This window comes from Theobroma umbraticum, unplaced genomic scaffold (genome assembly GCF_002168275.2).
Source record: "Theobroma umbraticum cultivar Fairchild unplaced genomic scaffold, ASM216827v3 scaffold_30.0, whole genome shotgun sequence".
Classification (NCBI taxonomy): domain Eukaryota; kingdom Viridiplantae; phylum Streptophyta; class Magnoliopsida; order Malvales; family Malvaceae; genus Theobroma; species Theobroma umbraticum.
This window is the reverse complement of record NW_018397254.1, coordinates 5,332,225-5,343,208: the sequence shown is the minus strand read 5'-3', so window position 1 is coordinate 5,343,208 and position 10,984 is coordinate 5,332,225. Positions and strand designations below refer to the sequence as shown.

At 35.7% G+C, this 10,984-nt stretch overlaps 1 protein-coding gene and 1 pseudogene across 1 annotated transcript; both read right to left on the bottom strand.

The window, feature by feature from the left end:
* Positions 1-4,562: 4,562 nt before the first annotated feature.
* LOC110424214 (IAA-amino acid hydrolase ILR1-like 5) lies at positions 4,563-7,564 on the bottom strand (annotated as a pseudogene).
* A 443-nt stretch (positions 7,565-8,007) lies between these two features.
* Positions 8,008-10,888, bottom strand: LOC110410227 (NAC domain-containing protein 62-like). The gene is made up of 5 exons (XM_021419880.1): positions 10,213-10,888; positions 9,539-9,844; positions 9,115-9,465; positions 8,487-8,858; positions 8,008-8,403 (listed from the first exon to the last, which is right to left on the bottom strand). Exons 1-5 carry the CDS (start codon positions 10,657-10,659, stop codon positions 8,149-8,151), a joined length of 1,731 nt encoding a protein of 576 aa, XP_021275555.1. The 5' UTR covers positions 10,660-10,888; the 3' UTR covers positions 8,008-8,148.
* Between the last annotated feature and the right edge of the window lie 96 nt (positions 10,889-10,984).

The window sequence follows — 10,984 nt, the reverse complement described above, 5'->3', positions numbered from 1 at the left end:
CTATAATATTAACACACCTTAATTTTATTTAAATAATTAAAATTAAAAAAATTAAAACTAATAAATTAATATATCAACAAGTTTACTTCTAGTGATTATCAAATCTAAGATTATGATATCCTTCAACACTTTATCTAAATATTGTCTCTCTCTCTTAACTTAGTTTAATTGATTAAATTGCTAACCTCGAGTCCTAAATTATTTACAAATCTCTATCGAGTTTTTCATAAAAATACCTCTCCCAATTAATTTACTATATGTCTATGTAAATTATATTAAAGAAAAATTCATTAAGTTTGTGTTCTAATTTAGGCTAGTATGGCTTATAGGTATATGTTTACCCTATATGCAAATTAAATCACTTAATTAACTAAGTGTATTCGATCATATGTTATTCTATTCAAGGTTTACTTAAATCTCCTTTGTTAAGGTTTAATTTAGGTTTTTAATTCAATATAATATGTGGCCAGTCAACTAGAAGCATTAAAAATAGAATAAAATAAATAATTTAAATCTATCAAATATAAATAAATGAGAGATAAATAATTCAGACTACATATTAAGTTTAATCATACTCTTAGATTAATGAATTAGTTTTACATCAAGTCATACATCATCATTAAATAAAATTTTAACGTAAAAAACAAGAGAATAAAAGAATAACAAAAAGATAGAAAAAATCAAAGATTGTATTCTTGATCTCTAAATCTCCTTAAATCTTTCAAATTTCTTCAATGACTCTGTGGTTTGACTCTTAGATGTCAATCTGATGTTTCGTTCTCTTTTTTCTCTTTTTTTCCTTTTTTTATAAAGTCCTTCAAAAAGTTATTTCTATAGGTTTTGAAGTTAGGCCAAGTTGGGTGAAGAAAAAAGTTAATTTCAGCTGAGATTTTCTAATCAAACTATGTGAGTCACAGCCTTACCCAATTAATTAATAAAAATCATAATTGCTCCAAGACTACTATAGTATGTTAAATTTGACAAGATTTTTAACTACCTTCTAGGCCAATCTGGGTGAAGTGACGAACATAAAAGTTGTAGCTTTTTCTCTTAGCTTTCTAATATTCTAAGAATTGCTTCATTTGGATCTTTGTAGAGAGAGTTACGACTGAAATATAGAAATATATGCAGTAAAGGTCTGCACCTCAAAATTGCTCTCGTTCTTTCATTAAAATTCTTCTTTCATCAAATACCTACAAAAGCACAAATGAATCAATAATAACCTATCTTAACCACATTAACACCAAATTAAGCATAAAATTAACTAAGATTTGATTGACATACCAAAAATAACTAATTTAAAATAAATAAATAAAATCTACTAATTTATATGCATTATTATAAGAACTAAGCTAAATTATTATCAAAATTAAGCTCAAATAACTCTATATTATAAAGTTATCATGATGCCCAAATAACTACCTAAAGTTCTACCACCTTGACGAGTTATTGATCATGAGATAGAATTACTCCCATGCATTAAGTTGCCTGTAAAAAGGCCATACAAGATGGCTCTTCTAGAGTTATCAGAGCTAAGGAAGCAATTAGAAGAGCAGATTCAAACCAGATTCATCTAACCATCTAAAGCACCATTTAGGGGCCCAATACTCTTTCAGAAAATACAAGATGAGAGTTTACGATTGTGTGTGGATTACCAGACGCTGAACAAAGTTACAGTCAAGAGAAAATATCCATTATCCTAAACCTCTTTAACCAGTTGAGTCATGCAAAGTACTTCTCTAAATTAAATTTGAGATCAGGCTACCATCAAGTAAGAGTTATCGAGGGAGATGAACCGAAAACCACCTACGTGCCATGGTATGGTGCATTCGAATTTCTTGTTATGCCTTTTGGATTAACAATGCTCTTGTCACCTTTTGCACGTTAATGAATTAGGCTTTTCATGACTATCTAGACAAGTTCGTGGTAATTTATTTATACAATATCGTAACCTTAGAGGAGTATCAAAGGCACTTGCGACAAGTTTTTCAAAAGTTACGTGACAACCAATTGTATGTGAAAAAAGAGAAATATGCATTCACGTAACCCTGAATTCAATTCCTTGGCTACATAGTTGAACAAGGGCACATATAGATGGATATGCAAAAAGTGAAGTCTATCAAAGAATGAGCCACCCCTAAGAATACAATTGAGCTTTGTTCATTCTTAAGGCTAGCAAATTATTATCAAAGATTCTTGAAAGGTTATTCAAAAATGGCGGTTGCACTCATAGATTTATTGAAAAAAAGGACAAAAATGGAGTTGGACGCCATAGTGCTAAGGAGCTTTCAAAAGCTTAAAATATGTGATGATAATAGGCCCTGTTTTAGTACTCTCCGATATTGAAAAGCCATTGAAGGTATATATGGATGCATTGAATTTTGCCCTTGAAGGAGGGTTGTTACAAGAAAGACACTCGATTGCATTTAAAAGTCATAAGTTGAATACTGTTGAGAGGAGATTCACAACACAGGAGAAAAAACTACTAGCAGTGATTCACTGTTTATTGGCTTGATGACACTGCTTGTTATGATTACAATTCATAGTTAAGATCGATAACATCGTCGTAAGTCACTTGCTCACCTAATCAAAACTTACAGCCAAACAAGCAAGTTGGTAGGAGTTCTTAGTCGAGTTTGATTTTTCCTTTGAGCATAAAGTTGAGAAAGCAAATTGTGTGGCAAGTGCCTTTAGCAGGAAGCTGAATTCACAACTGTCAAGGTGATTGCGCCAATGATAGCCAATAACGTGACAATAGATATCTATAATTTGATTGAAAAAAACTTACATCAATGACCCCAAGCAATCGCTTTTATGAAGTTTGTGGAGAGTGGAAAATCAAAATACTTTTGGGTGAAGAATGGACTCTTACTAATGAAAGGACCATGCATATTTATTCCAAGAGTTGGAGAGTTAAGGCAAAAGTTGATAAGAAAATGTCACGATGCCTTTTTGACAAGACATCCAGGTTGGCAGCAAATCGTTGACTATTAAAACAAAGTTAGTATTAACCTCATATACGGCAAGATGTGATGGACTGTACCAACAGATGCCTCATTTGCTAACAAGATAAAGAGGACAAACAAAGATTGACAAGAATGCTCGAACCTCTATCGATATAGACCAAACCATGAAAAAGTATTTCTTTAGACTTCATAATAGGGCTTCCCAAAGTAGGAGATATAACAACGATCTTGGTAATAGTAGACTATTTCTCAAATCATGCCATGTTCATCCTAATGCAAAAGTTTGGTTTTGCAAAAAAAAACTACTCGTACGATTTTTAAACATATGGTAAAATATTGAGGTGTTTCTAAAAGTATTATCATTGATAATGATCTAAGGTTTATCAAGTTCTTCTAGAATGAGCTTTTAAAGCTATTGGGGTCAAAACTCAACATATCTTACAATTATCACTCACAAATGGATGGCTAGACAGAACGCCTCAATGGGTTGCTAAAAAACTATCTACAACATTTTGCACAAGTGAACCAGAAGAATTGGCCCAACCTACTAGACGTGGCTCAACTATGTTTCAATTCACAGAAAAGTTCAACCACTAATAAAACCCCTTTCAAAGTCATCATTGGACAATAGCCTAGACTTTCCCATACCTCAGTAGAGTCATACAGCTGAAAGAGTCCTCAAACATTCAACTTTGCTAAGGAATGGAGATCAAACACTGAAATTGTCAAAGCCGACTTAGAGAAATCCTCTAACCGTATGAAAAAGTGGGCAAATAAAGGTTGAAGGGAGTAACATTTTAACGTGGGAGACCCGGTGTTAGTGAAGTTGGTACCCGAATAACTTTGATTCCTAAGAAAAAGAGATTGAAGACTAGTGCGAAAGTATGAAGGTCCAGGATCGGTTATTCTAAAAGTAGGGAAGACTTCCTACAAGATTGATCCATCCAAGTGGATAAAGGTATACCTTATGTTTCACATCAGTAACCTGAAGTCGTTTTATACAGATCTAGCAGATGCAAGCAAGAGTCAAGCCACCATCACAACACAAGGTAGAGGAGATTCTGATAGGGGGATGATGATAATCAAACGATGACCAATACAGGACTATCTAGTAAAATGGAAAGGTTTAGGGCTATATGAAACCACCTAGGAGAAAGAAGTCGACTTGAGCACCTTCAAACAGAAGATTAAAGAATTCCAAGCTAAGCAGTCAACAGAGATGTTGATAGATTGAGAGAGGGAAGATGCTATGAGCCAATATTGTATAGGGTTATGACAAGGTAGAATTTTCTAGGAGTTTAAGTCTTTTATGCTTCTAAGGGAGATGTTCCCATTTTCAAACATTGTAATGGCACTTGTTTACATTTGTAGAAATTCTTATTAAGTTTTTAAGGGAAAAACCCTTTAGAAAAAAGATCTTCACATCTTAAGCATTATAATGGCTATTAGTGAAATACTTGTAAAATCTCGTAAACTTTTTATAAGAAGTGAGCAGTTAGCAGGTTGTTGGGTTGCCTCGCTAGTAAAGATACAAATGAGTTATTGGCTGATTTGCATGGAAGCGTTCACTCAAGCACCTCATGGACTATCGCATACTTAAGCATAGGAGCATAGTTCGTGACACGTACCCTTGTTGCCCACCTTGACATTCTTAGGGTCAAGCAAAAGCCCACCAACCTTCTGAACTTGTTAATGCAAGCTATTATCATTCATAACAGCATGATAGGTTGGGTAATATTTTTCTTTCACGTCTATATAAGCATTACATCTGTGTAAAGTTGCTTATCCTTTTATAACCTACAACAAGTCACGATTATATAAGCAAGACTAAGCATGCATGCAAACTAATATCTTTCACTTAGTTCATTAAAACAACCAAACGGGCAGTTAGCCAAGAAATTAAGAAAGTAGATCAAAAATGTAATAAAACCTGAATGTGGCCACGATATTGGAAAACAATGTTCTTAATAAAGCACCAAACTACATATAATAATTCCCAAAACACCTATACAATATGCCAATAGGGAGTGCTCTTTGTAGACAAAAAACGATAAACTTGGAACAGTGGGAACAAGGAATTTAGATCTTTATTTCTGATATGTGGTTTGGGGGATAACATCACAACAAGGAAAAAATTGGGAAAAAGTAGAACTAACAAATATGTAAATTCTCCTTGAACAAGAAACAGGGAAAAGAGAATGATCCATGAAATACTTGAGTACAAGAGCAGGAAGGAGGATAAAATCAAAAGGTTGAGAAAAATCATCTACTTTACAAAGAGAATAAAATAGTTGAAATATGTTAGTAAAATATTGCAAATGGCAAAAAAACCTAAGAACAATGGACATGTAAGGGATTTCTTAACTGGTTTTTGTTACAAAATTATTATTCATTATGGTATTGTTTATCAGAACCAAAATTAAAAAGGCTGGGTATTGTCGTATACCTCTTTGAACCTCTGTTGGAGTTTAGGTAAGCCTTCCATGGTGAGACTCCTCAGAGTGTCCCCAAATTCAACATATGATGGAATTACATTGAATGCAGACCCACTTCTGATATAGGTAACAGACAACACCTTAAAGCAAAAAGTAAAGCATCAGCATTAGGTTGCATTAGATGCTTAATGTACTTTAGTTACTATATATGCATTATTTACTATCTAAAGAAATGATAGATATCAAATTTGTCAAATAGGCATGAAACATTCCTCTACAAGTTACTACTAATGAGAAACACACTTTGCCATTTCTTTTTGGCAATGTACTTTTTTTGACCAACAAAAACAAGAGTTGTTTTATATAGAATGAAGCACTGGAAGAGTAAATTTTACAATTGTTGAGATGGTGGAACTCTCATATCAGACACAAATCATGTTAAAGGCTTTAAACTGAGCAAATCGAAAGAATTTGTATCTAGTTATTTTAAAGTTATCAAGTAACCAGGTCCATACAGTTTCATGCATTTATAGCAAAATCGAAACCAGAAGATCTCATGAACACTTAGATAGAAAAGTTGAAACATATTAGACTATGGAGTTGATCAGCTTCTCTAGAGATTAGTTGTTGCAATGTCAAAATTACAAAGGATGCAGCAAGTATTGGATCTATAGTATAATGGGGCTTTGCAGCATGCCCACCAACTCCTATTTTCGCTTCAAAAAAGCTGATAGTAGCTAACAATGGCCCTGAAACCAATCCTATCCTTCATGTGGGGATTGTGCAATCAATATTCATTCCAAATATTGCTTCAACATTGTCCCTTATCATTTGAGACGCACTGGCACTTGTTTCATTTGCAGGTTGAAAAAGTAGTCTGGCAGTTCCTTCAGTGGCATATAAAGGAGAAATCATTCCACTTAAAGTAAATTTTAAAATTTAAAAGATAAAGTCCAAATTTATCACTGTACTTAAGCTAATGGATCCAACTTAACACTCATTTTTTAACAAATTGCAATTTTATCGTTGTACTTCATAATTTGGTTCAAAATAGTCAAATTTAGAATATTTTGTAGAATATTCCTTTATTTTCTAAGAGAATATTCTTTCACCATTAATTTTTAACTATTCTTTAACCAAATTACAAAGCATAATGATGAAATTGCACTCATTCAAAAAATGAGTGGTAAATTTGATTCATCACCTAAAGTAGATTGATAAATTTGAACCTTATCCCGAGCTTTAACAAATAGAACTTATATTATATACCTTTTTGTAAATAGAGAAAATTAAACAAATTCTTTTATCCTTCCTGCCTCTAGTCTAAAGTGTTGTTCAGGAAGCTAGACAAGTATCATTAAGCCGCATGTGATGCTTGTAAAGAATCACCCAAACCTACCTTCAATTAATGGTTATCTTCCTGGCCGCCGGTAATTTTCCATGTTTGGGACGCCAATCGATACCTAATGAGTTAAGCTTTCCTTTTTAATCAGGAAAAGATAACTAATTCAACTACACATCCAGCCAGTAGAGATTAACAGTTATGAAGATTGGAAATCAAAGCGAACCTTAAGGCTATTTTTGCGTTGATTAAGCAACTTGGCAGCACCAAGGAGCATGGTAGCGTATGCATCGTGCCCGCATGCATGCATTTTGCCATCCATTTTGCCCTATGCTCCCATTCCACAAGCTCCTCCAGAATCATTAACGCAAACAAAAAAAAAACATTTGTGATGATCACGTGAATATGGTAAAAAGAAGAAAAGGGTTGCTAATTTTAGGGTCACCTGAATGGGAAGAGCGTCCATGTCAGCTTGAAGAGCAACAACAGGTTTAGAACCAGAGCCAATATGGGTGACAATACTGGTCCTGGCAACCGGAAGGGATACCAAGTTGATCGAGTTGTTTGCGGATAAGAGCACGGGTGTTGAATTCTTGGAAGCGGAGTTCGAGGTTTTCATGGATTTGACTCTTGATGGAAACTAACCAATCTTTCTCTTGCTGAGCTGAACTCAAGAGTTTATCTCTGTAATCTTGGTCATGTCTGCCATGTTTCGCCGAGAGGTAAGTAACGGAGAAAAGCACAGAGAGCAAAACACGGTAACTTAAGGTTCCTGACCAACGTTTGTTGTCGGTTGTCGCCTTTGCATACTCATTAGTCATTAAAATAAAAACCCGAACGAATTTTATTTTCGTTCATTTTGACAGAAAAAAAAAATTTTAATTTTGACAGTTTTATTGCGGGGTGGTGGCGCAGCTGGCTAGCGCGTAGCTCTCATAGCTTAACGAGAGTGATCCTGAGGTCGAGAGTTCGAGCGTCTTTCACCCCATATCTATTTTTTGTTTCCTCTTTACATGCAAAATGCAGTCTGGATTATGATTATGCTTTTATAGTTAATTACCAATTATACATACATACACATCTACATACAACTGCTACTAAGTGATTTTGCATATTGCTTCACGGAAGTTCTACCATTGAGCATACTGATGATCGATTGACCCTTCGATTTCTCTACAAGGTTTTTGCGTATATGACTGTTTGTAACTCATTCTGATGATTGGGAATCATATATATATATATATATATATATATAGACAGATGCTACGAATATTACACTAAATAGATATATTAGTCATACACATAAATGTTAGTACTCAAACAAAATCATTGCCGCAGCCCTAACTACTACGGGGTCTCAAAGTGAAGTGAGTCAACTATACACAAGGAAATAAGGAGCTTCAAATTACAAGACATACAATGTGCTAACCAAAATTATAAACAAGATTGACACCACAGCTACCCGAAAAATAACAGCAAATGGTTTATGTGAGCGACGAGCTGAAAACTTCTTTAAGCAACGAGATTGAATCTCTTTGCAAACTGAAACAATGCTCTTTGACCTCAAAAGACAGTTTTTGCATGACCCAGAAAGGGATATTTCCTGAGGTTCATCCATGGTGCCATCAACAGTGATATCCTCTTCCACAACTTTTATCTCCTGCAAACGACAACTGAATAAGATCCAATCTATATCTTGATGTGGTAGTGTTTTTATACAAGCATCAGTTACAAACTTCTCACCTCTTTAAAAACTGGATTTGAATTATGCTCCTTCTCTTCACTACTCCAGTCATTCATGGCATTGCCACAGTAAAGTGGGCCAACTTGAAATTTACGCTGCAGACGTATTCTTCTCCGTGCATTACCCTGTGTCATAGAGTTCTCAGTGTCTGGTTGACTTCGAGCAATGCGAGATCTAATCTTGATTCCAGTGATAGCATTATCAACATTACAAGCTGTATTGCTCAATTCTCCATTACTATTCAACACATTAAACAATGGCCCTGCACCAGAAAAGTTAACGTCCTGCTTGGGGTTTAGAATTGTGCAATCCTGTGCAGTTGCTTTAATCTCTAAAGGAGCCCCTCCTCTGTTGGCAGTTTCTGTCCCCAGCTGTTTCAAAGGAAAATTCTTGTTTATAGAAAAGAAATTTACATTTTTGAGGAAAAAATGGACCTAATGCCTGAAGATGCAAATATGAAAATCAGTTATGTATATATAAATGCATTGGCACATGCACATCATATCATGATCATGAAAGCATTATGAGCCATACCATTTGAATGCATCTTGACACACTACAACGCTCAATGAGAAAACTAACAAGAATATATGATAAACAATGTCTAACTAGCTAGCTTCTACTCACCAGCACTTGGGCCACTTCGGCATCTGATTCACCACCTGATCCATCCTTACCAATGGCCATGGCCCTAGGGGTCTCACTTTCAATAGTTGAATTCTTCTGACTGCCAGAGTCATCACTGCAGCATTCATCTGGATTTTTGAGGATGTCATTTAAGAAGTCAGAAATATCAGCATCATTTTCATTTGTGCCATGCTCAAGCACCACCCCACTGAAACTGTTCCCAACATGATTAAACATCCAAGGTGCCTGCTCTGCTTCAATCTGTGAGTGCAATGGAGAAAAGAGTTTGCAGGACAGTGAATCCATCATGGGATCATAAAACTGGTTCAGGGCTTCCACAAGTGTATCCACCTGAAATTGAACAATATAAGTACTATAGCAATGATTGCAAAATATAAATTCAAACACAGTGTCTTTTTCTCACCTCTGCAGGTGCTATATCTGCCACTTGACCTGTTACACCATAAGCTTTATAATCATTGCTGTTGCACTCTAATATGGGTGCAACTGCATTAGATATCACTTCATTTGGCAAATCCACAGCATAAGTTTCACTACTCATGGGAATTTTCTCAGCTTCCCCTTCCACAACAGGGGAGTCTTGAGGCACTACTAACTCAGACTGCATGTCTTCCGCAGGAGTCGATATAGCAGGATCAACTTCATCACCATTTATATCTTCAATGGTCTCATCTTCTTTCTTGAATAGACGACAAATTACAAACGCATTCTGCAAACGTAGAAAGCGGAAACAATGAATATGAGAAAAACTATAATCAAATGGTCAACACTCGTAAATCAAGCAACTACTTCAACACATCATCACAATTGACCCCCCGATCATACACATAAACCCTAGTAGTCGCGTACAAACATATAACCATCAAACAACTTATTAAACAGAAATTGATGCAAAAGGACTCCCATAACTAATCTTGTACAAAAACATTTATCATATCAAAGAATTCATGATGTCAACTAATTTCCCCAATCGATATGACAAAATTGACCTTCATTTTCCATGATCATGATAACAAGGTCAAACTAAACAGAAACTGAAATTCAAACAAAACACAAGTAAGAAAAGAGAGGAGGAACCTGTCCGGGCTTGGTGCCGTCAAGTTCATCAAGGGTAGTACGGTACTCGTGCACAACCCAATTGGTTCGCTTTCCTCTAGGAGCCCGGCCAGTGTAAAAGACTAGAGTTTTCTTCATGCCGATCAAGCTGGACCCAGATTTAATTTTGCGATCCTTCCCCGTAGCCTTCCAGTAACCAGCCTCGGTAGCCCTGTTGAGCCTGTTGCCGTTGGGGTACTTTCGGTCGAGTGGGCAAAAGAAAAACCACTCCGGGTCACGAGTCTCTATAGCTGACAAATCAGGCAAATCCCACGGCTCACATTTACAAACATCGATTTCACGAATGACTCCAACCTCATCACTTCTATTCCCGTTTATCTTCGACCGTAAGTAAAAATCGATCAACTCCTCGTCGGTTGGTCGGAACCGGAATCCGATTGGGAGTGAATTCAGTGACAGAGTAGCCATGCTAAAATCTCGTTCAAACCTTAAGAAAAAAAAGGGATAGTTTGGGAGATTTTAAGAAGAAAAAAAAAAGGATAACCCTAAAAATGATGGAAAGGAAAAAAGGGAGAGGAGTAAGAGAAGATTCAAAGGGGAATTTGTAATAGGAAGAGTTGGTTAAGAAGAGCTTGAAGGGAAAGCAGGGTGGCCCATAGCTTTCCTTTGTGGCTTTCAAGGATATGAAGGTTAGGAAGGAACTCAGAAAGTCATCGTTATTTATTTTCAATTTACCCGCGTTCAAGTCGGATATTCCGCGTAGGATTTGTACTCCCCTTCCGCGCTAGTGCTG

Bases quoted from the DNA above. Each gene is read 5' to 3' on its own strand.
- LOC110410227 (XM_021419880.1), bottom strand. From the start codon at position 10,659: ATGGCTACTCTGTCACTGAATTCACTCCCAATCGGATTCCGGTTCCGA. The intron at 9,466-9,538 runs GTGAGAAAAAGA...GTTCAATTTCAG, and splicing joins CAGATATAGCACCTGCAGAG to GTGGATACACTTGTGGAAGC. The intron at 8,404-8,486 runs GTGAGAAGTTTG...TGTCGTTTGCAG, and splicing joins CAAATCCAGTTTTTAAAGAG to GAGATAAAAGTTGTGGAAGA.